This window comes from Mus caroli, chromosome 17 (genome assembly GCF_900094665.2).
Source record: "Mus caroli chromosome 17, CAROLI_EIJ_v1.1, whole genome shotgun sequence".
NCBI lineage: Eukaryota > Metazoa > Chordata > Mammalia > Rodentia > Muridae > Mus > Mus caroli.
In genome coordinates this window covers 21,604,444-21,629,144 of record NC_034586.1, presented here as the reverse complement: position 1 = coordinate 21,629,144, position 24,701 = coordinate 21,604,444, and the positions used below count along the sequence as shown (strand labels likewise).

Below are 24,701 nucleotides of genomic sequence, written 5' to 3'. Positions count from 1 at the left end.
AGGCAGGCATACCCAGCTCTGTGCCTGCCTCACTTTGCCTACTCTCCAGTCTGCTGCCCTTCTAACCCTTCTTAGCCTGCTGACCAGTGAGCCCATGTTTTCCTCGAATTCCAGGGTGCTGCTGGGGTTCAGAGCAACCGTACCGTAGTTTGGAAGACTTGGGCTAATTGTTTTTTTGTTTTGTTTTTGATTTTTGTATTTTTGTTTGTTTAAAGGTGGCCTGGGGGGGAGGCAAGCAGACAGACATCACTTTCAGCTCTGAACGAGGCCTTTAGGGAGGGGTTATGTAGTCTGGCACCGCGCCATTCCCTTCCATGGTCCTTGTGAGCCATACAGTCATCCTTGGCCCGGTCCCGCCCTTGGGGAAGAATGGGCCCCTCTGTCCGGAGGCCCCTGAGACGTGCTGAGCATCCAGACATGGCAGAGAGCCTGCAGGGTGTGGGGTCTCCCCTGCAGGATCCTGCTTGTTCGTTTCCGGCGGGAGAAATGGACAATGGGGTCTCTAAGGACTGTTTCCCGCCACTGGCCCCATTGTTGCTATGCCTGCCTTTCTCCTGGGCCTCATTATTGCGCAAAAGGCTAGTGAGACCCTGAGCAGACAATGCCTGTGGCTTGAAAGCTCTTGAGTGAGGTGTGCGCTGGGTTTCTTAGGACGTCAGTCAGATTTCTTCTGCCTCTACCTCATGGCTCCTGGGAAACAGCTTCAGCTCCCGTGCTGTGCGGAGTGAGAGGGGAGTTCTAGAAATGCGTGACCTCCCTCTAAGGCTTTCATCCATCATCAGTCCCAACAGACTATTCATTCAGACTGGGAGAGTGACAAGGTTGTGCAGAGACCAGACATATGGTTCCTTGCCTCAGACTATGACAATGGTGGTGCCACGCCCTACATAGGCCCTCCGGAATGGCTTCTTTGGAATATTTATAATCAGATAACTTAAATCACACCTGTGTAATCTGAGGGTGGACAGAGAGCATGCTCCTTTTCCATAGACTGCTTCTGGAGAGGGAGGGGTACTGAGAGTCCGAGATCACTCCTGACGAGTAGGCCATTGCATTTTCTCCCTCCGTATCTGCCTCTGAATCGGCCCCTTGCTGCTACGTGTTTTCTCCCCAAGCTCCATGGAGTGCTAAGGGTTTAGACCCTCGTCTTTCCATCTGGTAGGGGAAGGCTGGTCCAGTGGCCTCAAGTCTGCTCTAGGGAACAGGTGGTGAAGACTCCAAACAGTAGAGGCAGAGACAGCAAGGAGGATGGTGTGTATAAGCAGGGCCCAAATCACAGGAGCTAGCCTGGGAAAGCCTTGTGAGGAGCAGAGACACCTCCAAGTAGAGCCCTGGCAGCTGAGGAGCAGAGTGTGGGTGCCAATGTCAGGTCAAGTTGCCAGGGCTTTCTGGGTGCTCCCGGTCTTAGAGTACTGCCAGGAGCAGCAGACAGGAATAGCTATGGCCAAGCAACCCTGTCTAGAATTCAGTGTGTGGGAGGGCTCTGGTATACATCTCCTGGTGGCCAGGTTCTGAGCTGGATGGAGCAGAGCCTCTCTCTGCAGGATACATATACACCTGCTGTCTTGGGACACCTGTCCTGCAGATGGCTTTGGAGGGTAACACTCTGTGCCTGGGCGATAGGGTGGTGGTATTGGGCATGTTCAGTTTGGAAGCCATCACTGTCTATGCTAGGGATAGCCCAAGAGACCATGAGTGAGCATAGTCAGGGAAGATCTACCATTCCCAGACAGTTAGCCTTGATGTGGGTGGTCGGGGTCCAGCAGCTTGACTCAAGGCTCTATCTGTTTCCATGCAGGGCCTTACTAGGAGTCTCTCAACCCTTTATTTTTGAAAGAAGGAGATCTTCCGGACTCCTGGGCTGTCTTCCACCCTAGGCTGGGCCCTTTGCCAGCACCCAGTCTCTCACATCCGGCCCCCTCCCTCCATACTCACTAGAGAGCCAACATCTGTCTCTGGCTGCCCGCCCCTCTCCTTCGACCCCAGAATACTCTGTTTCCCGCCTAATTATTGTCGCGGAAGAGGGGGAGGGGCGGCTGGAAGGACGTCCTCTGTGGTTTGCTTCTGGGTTTTTGGTAGGCTTTCAGTCATTTTTTGTCTTGGTCAACAGAATTTGCGTGAGAGTGACTTTCAGTTATAGACCCTGACTATAACCCGAGGCTGCCGGCCAGCAGTACAGCCTCAGGGGGATTTAGAACTGAGATTCCATTCCATGTGGTTGTCTGTAGAGTGGACCCTGAAGCTGACCGCTGTATGTCTCGGACCGTAGACCCACTCGTGGCAAACCCTGTCATTCTCGCCCATCGCTACCCCAAACCATCACCCGGAACCCAAGGAGGGTCCCCCGGATGGCTGGGCGGAAAAGAATGAGTGTTGGACTGGCCTCGGAGGCTTCTTCCACTTCCGGCGACTGATCGCAGCGGATACTTAGATTTCTGCGGTTGGCGTATGCTGCAAGCGGATAGAGTTTGGCTCAGGCTGGGGGCAGCGGGGAGGGCAACCGCTTCCAGTTACCGGCCCGGAGCCTCGGGAAGTAGGACCTGGAACTGAGTATCTGTCAATCATGGATCACGACGACCCAGCCGAAGCGTTGACTGAGCTACGCGAGAAGCGGCTGGGCTTGCTGGAGATAGTGCAAGCGGCGGCAGGCTCGGGATTGGCCGTCTATACTATATGGGCGCTGCTGCTGCAGCCCGGCTTCCGCCGGGTGCCTCTGAGGCTGCAGGTGCAGCGTTGAACCTTGGAAGGAGAGGGGCCAATACTGGTGCAAGACAAGGTTCCATGGGTGGGGTCAAGGCTACTGAAGGTAGCGTAAAGATGGGCGGAATCAATTATGGCGCGGGACCTAACCCGGGAACCCGATGCACGGAGAGTTGGGACCAGTAAGTTGCGGAGCCTGGGTCTTTCGTCAAGACCAAGGCTAAATGAATGAAGTTTCATTCAATGATTGAGTTACTTAGGGGGTACGGGCCTATGACTGGAGAGTGGGCGGGGCTCACTGGATGTGGCAGGTATCAATTTAAGGAAGGAAATCTAGTAGGCTCCTATCGGCCCCCAACCTGTGTGATTCTAGCCTCAGCCCACCAAATTCCTTATTCAGGTGCCCTACGTTGGCGCGAGTGCCCTGCAGGTTGAGAACGTGCTGTCACTGTTGCGAGGTCGCCCTGGAAAAATGGTGGATCTAGGCTCTGGTGATGGCAGGATCGTAAGACCTGTATCTATATATTCGTTGTCCCTCCGGTGGTGGCCCCATTCCCTTCATCCAGATCCCACACTCTTGGCTCCCATAGGTGCTGGCGGCCCACCAATGTGGTCTCCGTCCAGCTATGGGATATGAGCTGAACCCGTGGCTTGTGGGACTTGCACGTCTGCATGCCTGGAGGGCCGGTTGTTCTGCGAGTGTCTGCTACCATCGAAAAGATCTCTGGAAGGTACCCTACCAAACTTGATCCCCCTCCCTCCCCCTCCCACTCTCTTTCTTTCCAAACTTGATTTTCTTTACCCTCTCTCCCTTTCATTCTTTTTTTTTTTTTTTTTTTGTTTTTTTTGTTTTGTTTTGTTTTGTTTTTTGTTTTTCGAGACAGGGTTTCTCTGTGTAGCCTTTAGGATTACAGGCATCAGACCTAGTTTATGCAGAACTGGAGATTAAACCCAGGGATATGTGTATGCTAGGCAAGCACTCCGCCACCCGAGGCACANGTTCTGCGAGTGTCTGCTACCATCGAAAAGATCTCTGGAAGGTACCCTACCAAACTTGATCCCCCTCCCTCCCCCTCCCACTCTCTTTCTTTCCACACTTCATCTTCTTTACCCTCTCTCCCTTTCATTCTTTTTTTTTTTTTTTCTTTGTTTTTTTTGTTTTTTTTTTTTTTTTTTTTTGAGATGTGTGTCCAGGCTTATCTCAAACTAGCCTAGGATTACAGGCATCAGACCTAGTTTATGCAGAACTGGAGATTAAACCCAGGGATATGTGTATGCTAGGCAAGCACTCCGCCACCCGAGGCACACCTCCAGCCCCTGATATCTTTATCTCCCAAGTTTCATGCTCTGAGTGGCTATTATGTGGATATCTGGGTGGGCTAGAGGCTCTGCCTTGGGGACTGCATGCTCTCCAGCCTTTACCCTTGTTTTCTACAGGTGAGCCTCAGGGACTGTCACAACGTGTCTGTGTTCCTGGCTCCCAGTGTGGTAGGTTTTGGGTCTGTTGTCCTGCTGGGAGATCAGGGCCACAGTCTTGGCTCTTGGATGCTCTCGGGCCTGGAATGTGTTCTGGGCTCAGCTGGATGGGGCAGCTTTTTCTGACCTGCTCCTGTGCTCTTTTCCCTCCTGTTCTTTCCTACAGCTCCAACTGCTGGAGGACAAACTGCAAGCAGAGCTCCCTGTGGGGGCCCGTGTGGTATCTGGACGATTCCCCCTTCCCACCTGGCAGCCTGTAGCTGTGGTGGGCGAGGGCACCGACAGAGTTTGGGCCTATGATGTCCATGGTACTGGGCCAACTGTGTCTTCTTGTGGGGTGCCCATCAAGGCCACCCCAGAGTCCAGTTCTACCTTAGTCCCTAGAGCCCCTGTTTGACAAACTGGCTGACTGGATGAAATAAAGACTCTGGGTTCAATCCTGACTTTTGTTTGTTCCAGGAATCACTTCCTGGGGCGGGGTGTCCAGAGGGTTCCATGCTGGCTGTAAAGAGATTTCTGTTGAGATTTTTCTGGGAGACTAGCTAGTGACTCTGAGTCCTTGGGCGCCGAGGCCTAGTGGAAGATACAGCTTTACAGCTTCTTTTTTTTTTTTTTTTTTCGAGACAGGGTTTCTCTGTGTAGCCCTGGCTGTCCTGGAACTCACTCTGTAGACCAGGCTGGCCTCGAACTCAGAAATCGGCCTGCCTCTGCCTCCCGAGTGCTGGGATTAAAGGCGTGCGCCACCACCGCCCGGCGAAGATACAGCTTCTACTCCTTGGGGATCTCCAGTATTCGCCAACTTCCTCAGTCTCAAGATTTCCTGCTTGTACCTGATTGGGATGATAAATCACTTGTCTGGCCATGGATTCTTTTCTTTGCACCAGATTAGGACCCTGGAGCCGCATCCAGCCTACCTGCCCAAGTGCTGGTCCACATACTCCTGTAGCTCAGAAAGCTGCTGCTCTGCCATGGTGGCCCGGACCATCAGCTGTGCCCGTTCCCGTTCTAGCTCTGCCTGGTGGAGGCATGAGTTATGAGCCATGGTAGGAGGTAGGGTAGGGTAGGGGATCCCCGCCGCTCCTTCCCTACTACCTGAGTGTCCTGGGAGAAGTCCTGCAGCCTCTGCTGGATTTGGGCCCAGGATGCAGTGTCTAGGGCCCTGTGAGGACAGGGTAGGAGGGGCAGTCTCCTAGCCAGGCGTAGTACTTGCTGTGTGGTTTTAGGACAGCATAGCACTGCCTGGAGCCCTGGAGCATCTGTACTTTGGATAGTCCTCTGACTAGCTCAGTGAGCCCTGGTCTATACAGTGTTTTCTTCCCCAATTCTTGGGAGGTACTATCTCAAGAGCCTGCCTGGTATACAGCAGGTATAAAGGCCCAAAGCTACAGCTGCCGAGGCCACTAGGCTGCCCACTGTCACCAACCCCGTTTCACCTATCAGATACGTAACAAAGCAGCCATCCATTTTCAATGATTACGAGTGTTCCATTCAAACTGAGATAGCCCAGAGCAGGGATAAGAGAACCCTACCCGGTAGCGAGGGTTGCTGGAATGAATGAGGACTGTTCAGCCTCTGGTTCCCTCTGCCTGACTTGTAGACCTCTCCTATACCAACAGAAAGCACTCACAGTGGCTGTGACTTGTTCTCCTTGGAAGTTTCACCAGATCCCTTCTCTGGGTACAGTAGCATTGTCCTATGTCGGTCATACTGTAAAAGGACATGGTGGCTGACTAAAGAAGGCCAACCGCTCAAAGGCTCTGAGCTTGGGATGAGGCCAGGGGTGAGTCCTTCCTGGGGCTCTGGGCTTCAAGGCAGTTTGAGACAGCAGGGAGAGGGCACCTGGGCCCCAGTATTACCTCGTTTTCTCTTGGGTGGCTGAGTTCAGTGGCCCAGTGCATGGGTAATGGCTCCAGGTTGATGGCTGTTGCAAAGGTAGCCCTAGGAATACCATATGACCTGTTGGGATCTGTGTGTGCCTGGCACTGCTCCTGCAGCACGCTAAACCACAGTACAGGTCGCATGTTGCCATCCCACTCCAGGTGCCTGAGTCAGGGTGGAGCCCACCTGCAGGTGGTTAGCAGCAACTCCTGCCTCTGGTTCAGATCTGCCAGGCGCTTTCGGTAGGTCCGGGCAGCTTGGGCCAGCTGTTGCTCTCGGGTTCGGTGTGCAGCCCTAATGTCCTGCAGAGTGGCCTCCAGGAAAGCTTGAAGGGCCGCCTGATTTGTGCTACTGGCATTCTCCTGGAGGGGATTGGGTAGGACAGAGCTAGGGTTGGGGTTGAGTTTGGACCAGGTTAGGCAGCTAAGCTGGAGGAGCTGGGCTTGAGTTGGGGAACATGGTTGGGCTTAACCTTACTCTTTTTTTGTTTGTTTTTCGAGACAGGGTTTCTCTGTGTAGCCCTGGCTGTCCTGGAACTCACTCTGTAGACCAGGCTGGCCTCATACTCAGAAATCTGCCTGCCTCTGCCTCCCGAGTGCTGGGATTAAAGGCGTGCGCCACCACCGCCCGGCTTAACCTTACTCTCTATCCTAGCTGGCTGTGCAGGGACCCAGGACCACAGATTCCTTGTAACTGTCTGCCCAGCACAGCCAGGCCAGACTCACACTCCTCAGATCTCAGAGTCTACTTCCGACCACGACAGAACTAAAGTGCTCACCACCGTCTCTCTGGCATAGTGCTGCAGCCGGACAGCATACTCCTCGTTCATCTTCTTCAGCTGGAGCTGCAGCTGAGTGTTTTCAGCCTCAGCCTGCCGGAGTTGACCCTTACAGGAGGCCAGCACCTGGGAGTACCCAAGAGGCGATTGCTCTGTTTGTAGGACCCCCACCTGCCAGAAGCCGAGGCTCACGGGGTGGGTAAAGCCTCACCATGGCTTGGGAAGCCAGTTGCTGACCAGTTGTCCTGGCTTCCTCTCGGGCTCCCTGCAACTGCTGGCTTAGGACTCCCCTGTGAACACAGTACAGGCTCAGCTAGGCCAGGGTGAGGTACTCCGTCATCCCCTAAAAGAAGGATCTCTCCGACCACTGGGCTCTGCTTGTAGGTGAGGTGAAACTCACACTTGTGTCTCCAGTGCCTGCTGCCTGGCTCTGTGATGCTCCAGAAGCCATTTCAGTTCCTCCTGCAGCTTCTGCTGGCCTCCTGGAGGCTGCAGGGTGAAAAAGACAGACAGCAAACTCACCGCAGATCCCTGTGCTAGGTGGCTGTGCATTGACGATGCTCATGCTGCTCAGGCTCAGAAAGCCTGCCTTTCACAGGCTGCACCTTCGTTGACAGACGGGAAGAGAGGGGAGGGGAGGGGAGAGAGCAGCAGACACCCGTTTTACTGTCCCTGTGCAGGTGCTCAGCCCAGTCAATACTCACCGTAACTTAAGAATCTGTGGCAGTTACCTACCACATTTAGGCCTGGGGTTCTCCACTGACCTCTAGTGGTGGCACCTGGTGTTGCCCCAGATTGGCCATTGGTTGGACTCTATGTCCCTGGCAGGCACCATTTCCATGCAGTTCTAGCTCTAGCACCCGACTTTCCAGTCGAAGAATCTGTGGAGATCCAGAGTGACCTGGGGTCCCGCTAACTGCCGGACCACCTGGAGCAAGTAGATGCTCACCTGGGTACATGGCAGGAGCACATAGACAGGAGCCAGGTAGAGGTCCACAGACACAAAAGTATAGGTTCACTCTCAGGCACCTGAACCCCTAATGGTGCTTGTCCCAGGTGTGTACTCTGTTCCTGTATGAACTCAGGCTGACACACATAGCTCGCTTGGCTACTCACTTCCCTCCTCAGCTCAAAGACTTCAGCTTCATGCTGTTGGCGCAGGTGGTGGGTCGAGATCTGCAGATCAACTAGCTCCTTAGAAACCTGTGGGTAACCAGGGTGAGAGATGCTGCCAGTGGCTTCTTAGGCTCTCGGCTCCTACCACAACCCCACAGCCCTACATCACATCCACCTGCAACCGCTGTTCTTCACTCAGCTCCAGATGTGTCTGATGCTCTGTCTCCAGGCTAGTGGCCCAGGCTAGGTGCCCAGAAGCACTTGGCAGCCAGTCCTCGGCTCCTGGAGCAACCTGAGAAGGTACCACCACCCCACACCTAGGTGGGTCTCTGGCCTGGGCTGCAGACCCCATTCTCTTGGAGGCATTTCAGGCCTCCTGAGCCAGGTCAGCCCCTTCCCTGGGCAGGAACAGACACAGGATCCAGGGACTTAATCCCTTCCAGTCATTTAAGAAAAGGAAGGATTCCAAGAAAACATCAGTGTCTTGGGAGGACTCACGTTCTCTGCAACTCGAAGTGGGACCCCTGGCTTGGGGTCTGGGGATGCCACATACTCCATAGAGGAAAGAAGTTGTGACCTCTGATCCATCTGATAGTGGCTTGCTTCCTGACTGTTGCTGGAAGTGTTGTCAGTGTTGCCAAGGCCTCTGTTGATCTTAGAGACTACCTCTCCTGCCTACACGGAAGTGGCAAGGCAGTGTAGTGGTTAGGAAGAGTGGTATCCACAAATGGCATCCTTTCCCCCATGGCAAAAACATGAAGAGCAAAAGCTCTCTTTCTTTTAGACTGGCTGGATCAAGGAGTGCATGACAGCGGTCAAGCCTGTATCTGCGGTTGCAGACACTATTTGTCTTTATATGGGATGCCATATAAGGATGTTGTCCCTTAGGGATTTGTAACTATTTCCAGTGGTTCTCAACCTTCCTAATGCTGAGACCCTTTAATACAGTTCCTCATGTGGAGGCCTCCAACCATAAGATTTTTTTTTCATTGCTATTTCAAATTGTAATTTTGATACTGTTGTGAATTGTAAGTATCTGTGTTTTCCAATGGTCTTAAGCAATCCCTCCCAATTTTTTTTTTCCAGCGCTGAGGACTGAACCCAGGGCCTTGGGCTTGCTAGGAGCAAGCACTCTACCACTGAGATAAATCCCCAACCCCCCAATTTTTAAAAAAGACTTATTTATTATATATAGGTACACTGTAGCTGTCTTCAGATACATCAGAAGGCATCAGATTTCATTACAGATGGCTGTGAGCTACCATGTAGTTTCTGAACTCAAGACCTCTGGAAGAGCAGTCAGTGCTCTTACCCGCTGAGCCATCTCACCAGCCCCCCTTTCACTTTTTTAGGTGTCTTGACCCATAGTTTGAGAATCTCTCTTGTATATCTTCCTGTGTCAGTCGAACTCACACTAACAAGCAAACGAGCTGGACACACACCATCACCCTCTGTCTGTGAGAAGTGGGCATAATCATGGGTAGTGGACCGCGGGAGCTAGCTCAGCCTGGAAACCAGAAAGGCTAACTTTAGGAGGTGCTCTTGCCTGAGGTTGAATTGGAGCATGCGCACTGTGCCACTGTGCTCAACCGGTGCGTGCGGTCCCTTTTGCGCACGCGCAGTTCCGACCGTCGTCCATCTGGTCTCCGCTGTACTCTTTCAAGATCGCGACAGGAAAGTGGTGATGTCGCGGTGGACAGCGGCCACACTCTCTCCAGGACTAGATCGGCGGCTCATGTGCGAGTGAGGGGAACAGCAGGGAACGAGGTCCACCCAGGTCTGGGATCCTAGTGCAGTTAAGAGAGGCGGGGTCTGCTGAGGAAGGCGGGGCCTACTGTACCAGGAGCGGAGCTAGAAGGAATCCGCTTTGCTGGGTAGCTTTTCGGGGAAGTTGAAGCTGGGACAATGGGCAGGGTCTGAGGTGAGCAGGGCAGACAGCAGTCTTGGAGCTTGGAACTGAAGCAGTTCCTCTGGAAAGCGGAGCAACTCTTCCTTTGTGCTCCCAGTGTGTGTGTGGCTGACCCGGCTCGTGCAACTCATGAGAACCGATTCACTAGGTTGAAAAAGTGCGGACTGGCTGAGGTCTGCGACCATGAAGGTCAAAGTCATCCCGGTACTTGAAGACAACTACATGTACCTGATCATTGAGGAACACACGCGGGAGGCCGTAGCTGTAGACGTGGCTGTGGCCGAGAGGGTGAGGACAAAGGATGCCATCAGGGGACTCCCGGAGCAGACCGGACCCCCTTATTTTTCAAGTCATTTGATATATTATCTTTGGGATCCCCTGAAGTATGACTACTTTGATGTTCGAAGTTCCCCAGTTATTGTAATTGTCTGCCCGATCTCTCCCCTAACCTTTGCTGCCCTGGGTCCCGGGCCTGCATATGGAATTAAGTATCTGCACTAGTGCGCCAGTATGGGGTGGGTGGCCCACCTGGACGTCTGCAGCACTCTAACTTAATCCTTCCCAGTTGCTGGAGGTTGCGGGTCGAGAGGGAGTGTCTCTGACCACGGTGCTGTCCACCCATCATCACTGGTAAGTAAAGAGGGTGTGTTCTGAGCCCTAAAGCAGACTCTTCCATTAGCACGCTGACTTGACCAGTCTCCCACACTTTCACAGGGACCACACACGTGGAAATGCGGAGCTGGCACACATGCTGCCAGGATTGGCTGTCATGGGAGCAGATGAGCGCATTTGCGCTCTAACCCGAAGGCTGGAACACGGAGAAGGGCTTCAGGTGAGCATGTACCCAGAAGGGGTGGGGAGGGTCCTGGTCCGGGCCTGCCCAGTGGCCCTCACAGGTCTAATGCCTCACCATCGCAGTTTGGGGCCATCCACGTGCGATGCCTCTTGACGCCGGGCCACACCTCTGGCCACATGAGCTACTTCCTGTGGGAGGATGAATGCCCGGACCCACCAGCCCTCTTCTCTGGTACCGCGCAGCCTGGACTCATCTACCTACCCAATTCCACTGTGCCCTCCCTACCCCCTTCTGACCCTCTCTGCTCCCTAGGGGATGCTCTGTCAGTGGCAGGCTGTGGCTGGCACCTGGAGGACACTGCCCAGCAGATGTACCAGAGCTTGGCCAAGACTCTGGGAACCCTTCCACCCCAGACGGTGAGCCTTGGCTTCCTGTGGGGTCCACTTGCTTGGCACTGGACTTCCTTTGGGTATTTAACCCATGCTTTTGTACCTGTCCTGCTTTGGTAAAGGTGGTGTGGGCCTGGGTGGGTCAGGAGCAGGAGTGCCTGGCTCCTCTTTGGCCTGGGACAATAGGCTCCCTCTCTTTGCAGAAGGTGTTCTGTGGTCATGAGCATACACTGAGCAATCTTGAGTTTGCACAGAAAGTGGAGCCCTGCAACGAACACGTGCAAGCTAAGCTGTCCTGGGCCCAGGTGCATCCATTGCCAGTTGGGTGGGAGAGGGGGAGGGGGAGTGGGGGACGGAAGTAGCCTTCCTGAAATTTGGGGTCAGTTAGAAAAGGAATCTCTGGGGAGTCAGAATGAGGCATCTGCTGACTTCAGCTGGCTGGGCCTGGGGTCTGCCCTGCTGCGCCTTAACCTCCTCATGGCCGTTGGCCATCAGAGGCCCAGTGTAGTCAGGGGCTGCGCCTTAACCTCCCCGTGGCCGTTGGTTCTGTACTTTGCAGGACAGGGATGATGCTGATGTTCCTACTGTGCCTTCGACGCTGGGCGAGGAGCTCATGTACAACCCTTTCCTGAGGGTGACGTAAGTGCATCTGTGTCCTAGGTCTTCCTGTGGTGGGGCCTGAGCCCTATCAGTGGGTAGGGCAACCTCACGAGGCTGTGTGCACTGCCAGTGACGAGTCTCCCCATGGAGCAGTCTCAGGACTGGCCTGGCCTCCTCAGGGCCTCTTTGGCAGTCATTTGAGTAGTTAGGAGGGTATCTAGGGACTATTTATTGAGTTGAATGTCCCTGGCACCAGAGAAGGTCATTTATTAAGGGCCCTCCTTCCATCCACCGCCCTGCTGGGCCCCACCCCCATGGGCAACTGGCCAGCCCCACAATTCCCCAGCATATTCTTCCCTGCAGAGAGGATGCAGTCCGTGCGTTCACAGGCCAGGTGGCCCCAGCCCAGGTCCTGGAGGCCCTCTGCAGGGAGCGAGCACGCTTCCAGCTCGCTGTGGAGCCACCACAGCCGCAGGTTCGGGCACTCCTGGCCTTACAGTGGGGGCTTCTGAGCACACACCAGGAAAAGTGAACTATGTGGGGAACCGGCTTGTCCCCACACTCCCCCAGGGACCCCTGCTTTGAAGAACCAGCAAGTGGTGTCTTGTCTCTACTGCTCATGGAGCCGTACAAGTGGGATCTGTAGGAGCTCTTGTGGGTCCAGAGACATATCCTGGGGACTGAAGAGGGTGAATAAAACTTTGAAAGGCCCAGTGTGGTACCAGACACACAGCGGATCCTTCCAGAGGTGCAGGCCTGTTTATTAGTGGTGAGACCCAGCTATTGAGTTCTCATAGGCATAAAGGCTTGGTACTGACAGACTGCCCAGAGCCCAAGGCCCTGAGAACAGTTTTTAGAAGCCTGGGTGCCTCAGTAGGTACCTGCCCTCTGTGTTACAGCTTTGGGGGTTAGCCACAGAAATGAAACACCTTACACTCAGACAACTACAGCCAGAAGGCAGGGCTGACAAGATGTCCATGGCCCCAGGCCAGTGGAAGAGTCTGGAACCTCATTGAACCTACTTGGCTACTTCTGATCCTGCCTGCACTTTATGTGGGCTGCAGGCAACATTACCAGCCAGAGACATGGGTCACGCATCTCCAAGGACCCAGGTGCAGCCAGTGCCCCACTGGAGCACAGAGTCCAACACATCCTTGGAGCTCTCCTTGAATTGAGGGTCTCGGGTGTATCCTGTGGGCTTTGTTTCAGATACCCACACAGTCTTCCTGTAAGTCTTGGTGCTGGCCCTGGGGGTCTCACAGACTCAAGGCCTCCTACCACCTGATGCTCAGGCCTGAGCTGGGCTTCTCCACGGCGTGGTATTGTGTGTGCAGCAGGCGGCTGGCCCGCTCTGAGTCCTCTCCTTGCAGCCAGTGCTGGTACAGCTCCTGGACCCCTGGTGCATCTTCAGGCTCCTCAGTCCTCACCATGCTGTACAGTCTTTCCAGCTGCTGAAGGAGCTCGCTGCCCTCTGTATCCGGAGCCTTGAGCTGGCCCCCTCCATTCAAGCAGCCTGTGGTGGGGCAGGGGCATGGTTGACAGGATGTCAAGGTTAGCCCTCTGACCCCCTGGGTGTGGAGAGGGGGCCATGCCCTCCTCCTGTCCTACCCCTTCCACCTCCCACTGGTGGAAAGGTGCTGGATTATCCCAGCAAGCAGAGCCTGCGGTACTAGGAGGAGCTACCTGAAGGGCAGGCCATTACTTCCACGTAATGGTAGGGACAGCGGCCTCGTTTCAACTTCTGCACGAGGTTCTGGATATTGCGGAAGCCATAGGCCACAGCAAAGCGCAGCAGTACCTGGCCTTCCCTCTCCAGTGTCACTTCCTGGAAGTCCTTGTTCCTAAAAGTACAGGAGTAGGCTTGTGAAAACACACATTGCCATGAGAACCTGTCCCTGCTCAGGGGCAGAAGCCTTCTGGGGCTCAGTGCAGTACCAGCTGGCTCTGTCTTTTCCTGCTCGCACCGAGGGAGGGGTGATGGAGAAGGGGGGAATAGCTTGTATCCATGGCCCCACCAGATAAACTCATCCCTACCTTGATCGTAACACGGGATTATTTTCCAAAGGGCAAACACGAAGCCCAGCAAAGGTGAGAAACCCCAAGTCTAGATGCTGTACCCATGCCAGGCACCCTCTAGCCCCTGCATGTACCACTCTGGCTCAGAGTGTCTGTTCAGACCTGTTTGTTCACACTTAATGGTCATAAGAGGAGACAGACTGTGCTAAGGGCTCCAGAGGCTTCCCCCAAATTAGTGCCTGCCCTGCTGACCTCAAGGGTTGATAGGTGATTTCAGCCACGTGGATTCCAAAGAGCTCTTGGGCTGCGTGCCGGAACACATGCTCCAGGTAGCCTCCTGAGCCTCCGCCCCGATGGCTGCTGGGCTCCTCAGCAGACACACTACTGGTTCTGGGAGAGGGGCGGGTCAGTGCAGGAAGCTCAATACAACTGAGGTTTCTTGTAGTCAGACATTAAGGATTGTTCTTATGGCAGCCCTGGGAAGCTCAGGTGGCTTCTAGAGCAGGTTCTGCTTTGACACTGTAAACTCAGCCACTCTTGGGCCCAGCCAGGCTCTGGGGAGGCTTAGAGTCGCCCAGAAGGCAGCCTGGATATAGAAAGGAGGGGACAAGACACTGCCCCACCCCACAGACAGCATCAGATCCCAAATAAAGTTTCCCAGTCCCCACCACCAACTCACAAGCCATCCAGGGGCACAGGGTCCAGCTCTGTGAGGGAGACTCCTTCTTCTTCCAGCAGCCTGAAGACTTCCCCTGCAGAGGAAGCATAGCACATGCTCTCATTGATCTGAGAAAGCTGTGCTGTCCACATCCCCGAGGGACACTTACTCCAGCTTGTGGTGGGACAGTGAGTCCGGCCAGCCCCTGTAGACCCACGGGAAGGCATTCCAGCCTGGAGCACTGTAAAAGGAGTCCGGCCACTGACAGTCCAGGGCAGGCTGGACTCCTTGGTTTCTGTTCCTGACTTGTAAGTGGGAGGCAGGCAATTCCACTTAGAAGTAGGGTGAAGTTATAATCCACAGGGACTAGATGAGAGCTTGCCTGCCCTCAGGACTCATTTCTGAACCAGCAAGGATGCAATACTGGGGCTCCATTGGCCACAGGATCTTGGGAGGCACTCACAGAAGCCCCAGCTGTGTCTCTGATTCCAGTGCTTGGCTCCAAGGGAGCCTCATAGATAAGAGGGTAGAGAGTTATGCATGGTAACTGCACCTGTTGTAAGGACACAGTCCACATCACGGGTCTGGTACTCCTGGTTGAAGAAGTCAGGTCTGGATGCTTCTAGCTTTTTATCATAGCAGGGCATCACTGTTACATGGTAGATCTTGTCAGGAGTCAGATGCTACAGACAGAGTACAGAAAGCTTCAGTCCCATCGAAGCTAAGCTCAGAAGTGTGCGATGTGAGGCAGAGGTGACTTAAACAGTTACCCATGCCCACTGGCCAGCAAATGACCAGGCCACATATTGTCTCTCCCACCTCTGTTGATAACAGGCAGCTGCAACCCAGGAGATTAAGTTCTCACTGCCTTTGAAAGAAGGTCAAGTCACAGTGGAGACAACACAGACTTGAGGGAAGTGTGGCTGTGCACACATAGAGGGAATGCATGGGGCTGATGCCAGTGCTTGCGGCTGAGTACTAAAGAAGCCAGCTCCCTTCCTCATCCTGTCAGTGGGGTGACTTTAGGCTACAACCAGTGAATCACTGGAAATGACCTCAAGTGAGGTCTGATTTGTTCACCCAACAGCCTGTGGGGTGCTTCATGCCCTTGGTCTCCTGCTTCTTAAACACGGAGTCTAAGCCACTTCTGGGTGTGACAAGTGTTTTTCTCTAAGACCCGGGCCCCTTGGTGCTTGACAAAAGGCAGCCCAGGTAGTAACAGGCTACCTGAACAAGACGGATACTCAGGCCAACATTATCCACTGGCGGTCACCCAGACACCCCCAGAAGGGACCATGGTCATAGGCAAGGGGTAAGTGGCTAGCCAGCAGGCCATCTCTCACATGTTGTCTGGGGATGCCCGGTCCTGTTACCTGTTGCTGTGCGAAGAAGTCTTTGACCAGGGAGCCCATAACCTGCTGTGGGGACCGGGCTGTACTGATGTAGGGGAGGATGAAGTTGCCATGTGTCTTCTCAGCATAGCAGATCCAGCCTGAGCCAAAAACGAACAGGTTTGGGGTGAGCATAGGGCAGGTCTGGGGGTGGTTCGCAAACAGCTGCTCCTTTTGGCAGTAACATGACATTCTGGGGGTGGAGCGAGTCACCAAAAAAAAAAAAAAAAGACTGTGGCATTAAAACACCCATCCTGTCATCACTGTCATGGGAAGGCTGGTATCCAGATAATGCCAACAGGAGCCAGGGAGCCAGTGATTCCAGGCAATGTCTCAGGCCTCAGGTACCTCCCAGGTGCCAACATTCCTACCCTTCCCTGAAGACAACCCCTCCCTGTCATTTTCACTTTCCATGTCAAGCTGTCCACATCATGACGTCCTAACTTCAATTAAACAACCACGAAGCCATGGACACACCTGGGCAGGCGGAAGCCAGCACAGGCAAGGCCTCTCTGGAGTTGGCTTGCTCTCGGAAGCGCTGCACAAACTCTTTTTGGCTTTCCAAAAGGCTGAAGTTCCTCGCGAAGGCAGTATCAAAGACAAAGTGGACCCCTGGAAAGTGATGGAAGGTGTCAGTGCCAAAGGCAGCAGAAACTTCCTGAGACCCACAGACCCCACAGAGACTAACACCTGATGAGCATCTCTGCCCCAGGGGCACCCCAGCATACAGGCACCTGCTGTGTGCATGACCTGAGAGCTGCCCAGTTGACCCAGCATCACCCCCCAGAGAATTCCTAAAACCACACTTTGTCTTGGCCCCATTCTGAATGTGTTTAAGCCTTTTGTTCCATAAGCCTTGGCCCTGGATGTTTCGGCCTCCTCCAGACCAACCTGCGGTACATAGACCTCTGCCTCCCCAACTGCCTCCTAATGACGATATCCCCAAGGGCTAGGGCCACCTGTACGGCCACACTGCTGTAACCCTGCATGGACTGTGTAGACATGACTCACTGGGATTTCCAACCACAGTGAGCTGTTGTAGACTTCTGTCAGCCTGGTCTAGGCTATCAGCTAAAGCGCCTGCAGAATCCCAGTGGTGATGCTGGTGAACACTCGTCAGGACCACTACCCCATGCTGGCTTTCCTTAGGACTCTGAGGACTGATGATGACTCCTGTTACCATGGCAAGGGCCACACAGGAGCATGGCGTGCCTGCCTTTCAACTCATATCCCCTCATATCCACTATTTTCACGGTAGACATGGTGCCAGGTCATCAGGCAGGAGGATCATTCTGTGGAGGTGGCACCCTGGAAGCCCAGTCCCTCCACTTCCCCAGGAGAGGCTGCTGGACACCCAGGTCTTCCTCCACCCCAACTCCTGGCACAGAGGTAAGCCAAAGGTTACCCAAGCCAGAGCCCACCAGATGTGACAATATGCCTGAAAAACAGTCCCTGGAGCCAGTAAGATGGTTCAGCAGGGGAAGGTTCTCACTGTCAAACTAGATGGCCGGGGTTGATGCCTGAAACCCACGTGGTGGAAGGAGAGACCTAAGTCCTGAGAATGGTCCCATGACCCACGCATGCACATGCATACACACACACATTCAAAATAATTACATGTGAAAATAAATACATGGAAAAAATTTAAAAAAACAAATAATAACCTAAGCTGGGCACAGTAACACATTGTCTATGATCCAATTTCTAGGGAGGCTGAAGCAGGAAGACTGTATGTTTGTGGCCCTTGACTACGCAAGCCAGGGTTCCAAAGTGAAGCCCTGTCTCAGACAAACAAATCTGCAGAGGTGACACCTGCAAACATCCAGCACTTGCTCCACGAAGGCCATTCAAGACTAATCCAATCTAGACCTAGTGTCAAAAAACCAAAGCACAGCCGGGCGTGGTGGCGCACGCCTTTAATCCCAGCACTCGGGAGGCAGAGGCAGGCGGATTTCTGAGTTCGAGGCCAGCCTGGTCTACAAAGTGAGTGCCAGGACAGCCAGGGCTACACAGAGAAACCCTGTCTCAAAAAAACAAAAAAACAAAAAAACAAAAAAACAAAAAAAAAAAAAACCAAAGCACTGGTGGTAACCCAGGGGACAGGTGTTAGACAACTACAGTACAAAGTCAGAGCTCGGCTGCCTTCTCTCCTAAGGTCCTGACCTCACCATCACAGTGAACGTCAAGCTGAAGTCACACTAGGGAGAGTGCCCCTACTGTTCAGCTCAGGGTGAGTGACATGTGCCTGGGGGCGGGAGGAGTCCCGGAACCAGCCGCCCGCGTTCACTCAAGGTTCTGTGCCTACCTATTTTTTTGAAGAATGAAGTTAATTTCCTGGCAGTGTCTGTGGAGTCCAGCCGAAACCTGGCAGCCAGTGATGCTCTGGACTGCGGTGATACGGAAACGACCACCAGCCGCTGCTGACCGGGTGCTGCCTCCTGCAAAGCAAGACAGAGAAAAGTCCCTGGCTCTGCAGGCTTTGTGCAGACCCACAGAGGCCACCGTGACATTCAGAACGCAGCCCAGAGCTCCAGGCCTGTGTCAGACATCACTAACAGGGGTCACTGGGAGTCAGCTGGGTGGGCCAGCTGAGCTTCCCCTGATGACATACGTTGGGGTGCTGCAGCAGTTGGGGCTGATCCCCACTGTGGGGCGCTGCGGAGGCTGGGGCTGATCCCCAGGGCTCACCTTATTAGCATCTAGAACCTTCCGCAGTTCCTCGTGACTCTGCTGGGTGATGAGTACTGTCTCTGCTGATGTGACACAGCCGCTGCATGCCAGGCAGTCATTCAGGGAGACCTTGGCCTTCTCCAGCTTCTGGGTTCTTCCGTCCTGGAGGTAAGCAAAATCTGGAGCCGAGAGTCTTGAGGGGGATGGGCAGGGCATTCAGCTCAGGTAGCCTTTTGTTTTGTTTTGTTTTGTTTTGTTTTTTGAGTCAGGGTTTCTCTGTATTGCCCAGGCTGTCCTGGAACTCACTCTGTAGACCAGGCTGGCCTTGAAATCCCCTGTTCAGGTAGCCTTTTGACTTCCACTTACACCACTAAGAACCAGCATGAAGTCGGGCAGTGGTGGAGCACGCCTTTAATCCCAGCACTTGGGAGGCAGAGGCAGGCAGATTTCTGAGTTCAAGGCCAGCCTGGTCTACAGAATGAGTTCCAGGACAGCCAGGGCTACACAAAGAAACCCTGTCTCGAAAACCCAAAAAGAACCAGCATGAGAGCAGACTGGGCTCTTATGACACCCTCTTTTCATTTTTATTAACTTTTCTTTCTTTTTCTATTTCCTGACAGTAGGTGGACTTCAGGGCCCCGCAAACAACAAGCCAACACTTCACCAGGGAGTTCTATCTTCAGCCCTGACACCCAGTTTTTAAAAATGAAGTGTGTACCACACACATACACAGATGCTTTAGACACCCCAGGTGTTCCCACTGACATCAAGTTCCAGCTTTTGGCACAGGCTTGACTGGAGTACCAGGACCCCATGAGCAAGGCTGGCTTTCCATAAGTCAGTGCAGAGGCAACTGACCTGCTGGGACTGGCTGTTGCTCTCTGGTCTGTGGGGACAGGCTGGGAATAAAGGATAACCAAGAACAGAGGAAGGAAGAGAGGGCGGGGGATGCGAGAGAAGGCTGTGCAGACAGTAACAACCAACAGAATTGGTAGAACAGACCCAGGACCCCAGTGTTCAAATCAGGGCCTCCAGGACACCCTCAGTGGTCCTTGTCATACAAACGTGGTGCCTGGCTGAGCCCATCAACACTGCTGTAGATGCAGAAATGGTCTGAGCCAGGGCTAGGTGAGCTTCAGCTATTCTCGGAGCCTGTGCTTGGTGCCAATGCCCCAACCTGAGGTTAACCACGCCAGGAAACCAAAGGTCCACAGGCCCAGGCTACACCAGCATCATGCGGATGAGGCCACTTGTCCTTAAAGCACAGACCAGTGGTGATGGGCACCTTCCTCTGTCCCTCCATCCATGGGACCCCTTGTTAGGGCCTGCTAGTACACTGGGGTCTAACTGATGCCACAGACTGTCACGAGGTCACTGTTGTAGACAAACAGCTGGGCTTGTCACTGCTCATGGCGAAATGCACACCCATTCCCTGAACCTGCCCAAGGTTCCTCCCCTATTCAGAGTCCCATGGCTGGGCCTCCCTTCTCAGGGCAGTGGTGCATGGGATTTTGAAGGGATTCCTTAGAGTGCAAAGGGCAGCCAGTCAGGGTTAATTTTAACAGACATCAGGATCTAACTTTCAGATTAGAGGGAGGAGGGGCTTGAGGGAATCAACCTCCCCAAAAATCTTATGCTACTAAACATAGGGGGCCAAGGAGGAGGGGAGGCTCCCCCTGCCCTGTGCAGAACAAGACAGACTGGCTGCTCACCATGGCAGCCCTGTTCATCATCTCAGCTCCCCATGGTCAGTGAATGAGACCAGTGAGAGAGCTGGGGAAATGCAATGAGTTTCAGGGTGGCCACATCTGTGACTGGGAGAGACAGAAGATGTGTGTTTCAGATCCACACCCCAGCCTCCCTCCCCCTCCTGCCACCACCAGCCCCCAGCAGGGATGTGGTGAGACCTCAGGGTCCTTACTTGGTTCACTTGGAAGTAACTGCCATCATCTTCAATGTGGATCTTGGCTATGCCACTTCCTGGCTTCTTAGCCACCTTTACAGGCTTGATGCAATTCTACACCAGGAAAGACCCCACACCAGGCTCTATTAGGAGAAAGCAACTTGGAACGGGGGTGGGGGTGGGGGTGGGGCGAGGACGGAGTACGGAGGGCCTCAGGGATGGCTGGCTACTGGCCATAGAGTAAAGCTCACCACTGAGGCCAATTCTACCACCTTCCTGCCACTGAAGCCATGCTGAGCTCTGGTTGCCCACCCTTCTCTGTACAAGGTGAGGAGAATGTCATTGAGGCCCACTCTTTCTCCAGAATCACCATGAAGTCTGTTACAAACTCTATATGCAAGCTAATGCAAGAATCCCTGACCAGCCTGCCCTTCCTACGTGCAGATAGCAGCACATCACCGGAGATCAGAGTGTCAGAGGCCTGGCCAGACAGGAAGGCTTTCCTTGGAAACATCTAGAGGTCGCCTCCATCCCACTACCACAGATGAAACTCCATGTCTCTCCCCTTCTCTTGGACATCTCCTGTTATCACTTCCTGAACCTTGGTGGCTTTCCAGAAAAGGGCCAGTCTCGGGTAAGATGGCCCAGTTCATCCTGTCTGTGTGGCAGCTCAGCCCCTCTTTTATGGGTCATGGGAGTTGGCTAGCTCTGGAAACAAAGGGATACCCAGCAAGGGCAGCAGCTCCTGTTTTCAGGTCGGTCTGTCTGTATCCCTCTCTCTTCCTCGAGGCAATGTCAGGAACATTAGCTATGGCTGTGGCCCAAGTGGATATCAAACCTGTCCCTTCAACATGGTCCCTGTCCACAGAGATGAACAAACTGGCTCTGAGAGAGGAGTGGGAAGGGATATCTCACAGGTGTGTGGAGGCTAACCCAGCCCCACATGTCTCTGCATCACCAGCTGGGTGACACTACTACAACAGTAGTTTAAGATCACATAACAAGTCCCCCCCCCTTTTTTTTAACACTAAACCTGCCTGTCACCACTAGACACTCCCATGGTCCCAGAGATTGCTCCGGGCCCAGTAACCGCGTTGTCTGGCCCTCCCTGGCCTCAGTTGTCTGTGTTTGTGAAAAGGGAACTAGACTGGCTGAGGCCCTGGGTCCTGGGAAAAGTCACAGGTGAGAGAGGTTTCCCGAGGCGCACGGCCAGGCTCGGAGCCTCCTCCTGCCCGACTCGCCCTTGGCCGGCCCACCTGAGATGGCCCGATGAAGTCGTCCAAGTCGGTCAGCTGTAGTGCCCCACTGAAGGGCGACGCCATGACAGCCTCACTGCCGCCGAGTGTCACACGGGGGTGTCGCAAAATGACACCAAAATGACATGCAGTTCCGCCACTCTGCCGGAAAACGCAAATTCCAGCGCATGCGTCAACAAGCTTTGAAAACGAGTGCGCGCCCTCTGCTGGCGGCCTTGAGCGCTCGGCCCAGCGGACTAAAGCTGCAAGTTCCACAGCACAGCGTTCGGTCTCCCTTGCGTCCCTTGGTTGTGGTGTACCAGGGTAGCAAAGACAAATAACGCAAAGAATGAAACTAGAGACTCAAGAGTCTCTCCCGCTTTACGTAGGGGTGGGAATCCGGGTTTCATTCATCACCTTGACCTGGCAATACTCAAGGAAGGTTCCAGATGCAGTGGGCAGGAGAACACATTAACTTTGATTCACTGGAATGCCTTGGAATGGGCTTACCAAAAAATGAGATCGACAAGTGCTGTTGAGATGTTAAGACAGGAGTGTGGGAGAACATTTACAGAAGCAGGTTCTTGGACTGGACCAGGGCCAGCCAAAGGACCGTATCTGTTTGCCAGGAGGATTCTTTTTTTTTTTTTTTTTTAAAGATTTATTTATTTATTATATGTAAGTACACTGTAGCTGTCTTCAGACAGAAGAGGGCGCCAGATCTCGTTACGGATGGTTGTGATCCACCATGTGGTTGCTGGGATTTGAACTCTGGACCTTCGGAAGAGCAGTCGGGTGCTCTTACCCACTGAGCCATCTCACCAGCCCAGGATTCTTGTTTTAAATTGGATATTTTCTTTATTTACATTTCAAATGTTATCCCCTTTCCCAGTTTCCCTCCCTCCCTCCCGGAAACACCCTATCACATCCTCCCTTCCCCTGCTTCTGTGAGGGTGTTATTCCACCCACCCACCCTCTCTCACCTCCCCACCCTCAAGTCCCCTACACTGGGGCATCTATCAAGCCTTCATAGGACCAAAGACCTCTCCTCCCATTGATGCATGACAAAGCCATCCTCTGCTACTTAAGCAGCTGGAGCCATGTGTACTCCTTTGTTGATGGCTTGGTCCCTGGGAGTTCTGGGGGGTCTGGTTGGTTGATATTGTTGTTCTTCCTATGGGGTTGCAAACCCCTTCAGCTTCTCCAGTCCTTTCTTTAATTCCTCTATTGGGGACCCCGTGCTCAGTCCAACGGTTGGCTGCTAACATCTGCCTCTGTATTTGTAAGCCTCTGGCAGGGCATCTCAGGAGACAGCCATATCAAGCTCCTTTCAGCATGCACTTCTTGGCATCCACAATAGTGTCTGGGTTTGGTCACTGTATACAGGGTTGCTGTGAGGATTCTAATGCTGGAAGGAGGGTGATACATAGATCCCTGGAAATTCAAACTCCGCACCACCACCAAACCCAAGTCTATTAGAACAAACCCAGTGGAAGGCTGGCAGATGTGAGGCATATCCAAGGCCCATTAAGAGAGACAGGGCAGAACGGCCTGGAACAGTAGAAAGAATCCCTGAAGCCATTACAATCAGTGGATTTCATGAAGCCAGTCACAAAAGACCACACATGTGACACCACTCAGCAAAAATGTCCAGGACAGGCAAACCTGCAGATGGAAAGCTGACCTCAGGTGTGGAGAAGGAGGTTTCTGACCAGGGTGGTTAAAAAAGTCTTTAGAATAGATGCTGCACATGTGGATGTCATTTTTCTTTTAAACAGAATAGGGTTTCTCTGCGTAGCCCTGACTGTCCTGGAACTTGCTTGGTGGACTAGGATGGCCTAGAACTCACAGAGATCCATTTGCTTCTGCCTCTGGAATGCTGGGATTAAAGGTGTGTGCCACCATGCCTGGCTTTGTAACATCATTAATGTCACCAAAATGTCTACTAGAAATGGTAACAATCAGGCTGAGATGAGAGTTGATGTAGTGTTTGCTGTGCAGACATGAGGAATGAGTTGAGTGTGACTTGTAACATTAATGTAAAAGCTGAACACAGTGCCATGTGCTGCCTGTAATCCCACTGAAGAGGGTAGAGACAGGGAGAGCCCTGGGGCCCATGGCCAGCCACTAGCCAGCCAAGCCTGCTAACCTGAGTTCAATCCCAGGCCCCGTATAATGGAAATAGAAAACTGACTCTCTGGCCTCCACAGGTACAACATAGCACACATGTACCCATACACATGTATGTGCACACACAAATGCATGCGATTTTACAAGAGAAAAAACTGATGTACCTATACTCAGTTGTTGTTAGTTTTAGACACACCAGAAGAGGGCATTGGGTCTTACAGATGGTTGTGAGCCACCATGTGGTTGCTGGGATTCGAACTCAGGACCTGAAGACTATGAAGAGCAGTTAGTGCTCTTATCCACTGAGCCATCTCTCCAGCCCTATTGTTTTGTTTTGTTTTCCTTTCCTAAACAGAGACTGTCACTGGACAGCCCAGCCTGGATTCAAATCCTTTTGTTTGTTTAGTTTTAGGTTTTCTTTGTTTCTTTTGTTGTTGTTGTTGTTTGGTTGGTTGGTTGGTTTTTCAAGACAGGGTTTCTCTGTGTAGCCCTGGTTGTCCTGGAACTCACTCTGGTCTCGAACTCAGAAATCTGCCTCCCAAGTGCTGGGATTAAAGGTGTGTGCCACCACTGCCCGGCTGGTTTTTGGTTTTTCAAGACAGGGTCTTTGTGTATGGCCTTGGCTATCTTGAAATTCATTCTGTAGACCAGGCTAGCCTCAAACTCACAGAGAACTGCCTGCCTCTTCCTCCATGTGCACAGTTACCACCACCACAATCCAGCCTTGGCTTTGAATTCTTTATCCTACTTAGTTTATGAACACTGGGATTACAGGAGAATGCCATCACACATAGCAGGCTGTACACTTTAAATGGGGGCAATTGTACAGTATGTGAGTTTGTATCTTGGTAAGGCTGTTAAAGATGGGGTAGAGCTATAGCCAGGTAGAGCGATTTATGCCTATAATCCTGCCACAGGAGACTGAGACAGGAAGATTGCTTCAACTTTTAAAAATAATGGTTTATGGGGCTGGGCGTGGTGGCGCATGCCTTTAATCCCAGCACTTGGGAGGCAGAGGCAGGTGGATTTCTGAGTTCGAGGCCAGCCTGGTCTACA

At 53.1% G+C, this 24,701-nt stretch overlaps 4 protein-coding genes across 10 annotated transcripts; 2 read left to right on the top strand and 2 right to left on the bottom strand.

The window, feature by feature from the left end:
* The first annotated feature begins 65 nt into the window (after window positions 1-65).
* Window positions 66-4,619, top strand: Fam173a (family with sequence similarity 173 member A). 2 transcript variants are annotated; one of them, XM_021149381.2, is made up of 5 exons: window positions 66-2,725; window positions 3,101-3,205; window positions 3,291-3,431; window positions 4,138-4,188; window positions 4,343-4,619. In XM_021149381.2, exons 1-5 carry the CDS (start codon window positions 2,564-2,566, stop codon window positions 4,571-4,573), a joined length of 690 nt encoding a protein of 229 aa, XP_021005040.1. In that variant the 5' UTR covers window positions 66-2,563; the 3' UTR covers window positions 4,574-4,619. The 2 variants fall into 2 exon arrangements, with proteins under 2 accessions (XP_021005040.1, XP_021005037.1); XM_021149378.2 differs by having other exon boundaries at window positions 3,101-3,214.
* Window positions 4,606-8,566, bottom strand: Ccdc78 (coiled-coil domain containing 78). Its single transcript, XM_021149377.1, has 13 exons — window positions 8,447-8,566; window positions 8,124-8,240; window positions 7,949-8,035; window positions 7,597-7,713; window positions 7,233-7,321; window positions 7,044-7,122; window positions 6,833-6,958; window positions 6,241-6,416; window positions 6,033-6,114; window positions 5,804-5,883; window positions 5,269-5,335; window positions 5,091-5,191; window positions 4,606-5,006 (listed from the first exon to the last, which is right to left on the bottom strand). Exons 1-13 carry the CDS (start codon window positions 8,534-8,536, stop codon window positions 4,904-4,906), a joined length of 1,314 nt encoding a protein of 437 aa, XP_021005036.1. The 5' UTR covers window positions 8,537-8,566; the 3' UTR covers window positions 4,606-4,903.
* A 998-nt stretch (window positions 8,567-9,564) lies between these two features.
* On the top strand, window positions 9,565-12,389 carry Haghl (hydroxyacylglutathione hydrolase like). 6 transcript variants are annotated; one of them, XM_021149067.1, is made up of 9 exons: window positions 9,565-9,725; window positions 9,955-10,145; window positions 10,423-10,487; window positions 10,572-10,689; window positions 10,776-10,884; window positions 10,966-11,069; window positions 11,246-11,347; window positions 11,602-11,681; window positions 12,006-12,389. In XM_021149067.1, the coding sequence occupies exons 2-9, from the start codon at window positions 10,041-10,043 to the stop codon at window positions 12,172-12,174; spliced, it is 852 nt and encodes a 283-aa protein (XP_021004726.1). In that variant the 5' UTR covers window positions 9,565-9,725; window positions 9,955-10,040; the 3' UTR covers window positions 12,175-12,389. The 6 variants fall into 6 exon arrangements, with proteins under 6 accessions (XP_021004726.1, XP_021004725.1, XP_029327311.1 ...); XM_021149066.2 differs by having other exon boundaries at window positions 9,581-9,725; window positions 10,006-10,145; XM_029471451.1 differs by having other exon boundaries at window positions 9,581-9,685; window positions 10,006-10,145; window positions 10,776-11,069; window positions 12,006-12,288.
* Ciao3 (cytosolic iron-sulfur assembly component 3) lies at window positions 12,383-21,644 on the bottom strand. Its single transcript, XM_021149064.2, has 11 exons — window positions 21,537-21,644; window positions 20,299-20,394; window positions 18,396-18,539; window positions 18,013-18,145; window positions 16,185-16,319; window positions 15,690-15,808; window positions 14,870-14,999; window positions 14,338-14,410; window positions 13,911-14,048; window positions 13,326-13,483; window positions 12,383-13,155 (listed from the first exon to the last, which is right to left on the bottom strand). The coding sequence occupies exons 1-11, from the start codon at window positions 21,600-21,602 to the stop codon at window positions 12,917-12,919; spliced, it is 1,431 nt and encodes a 476-aa protein (XP_021004723.1). The 5' UTR covers window positions 21,603-21,644; the 3' UTR covers window positions 12,383-12,916.
* Between the last annotated feature and the right edge of the window lie 3,057 nt (window positions 21,645-24,701).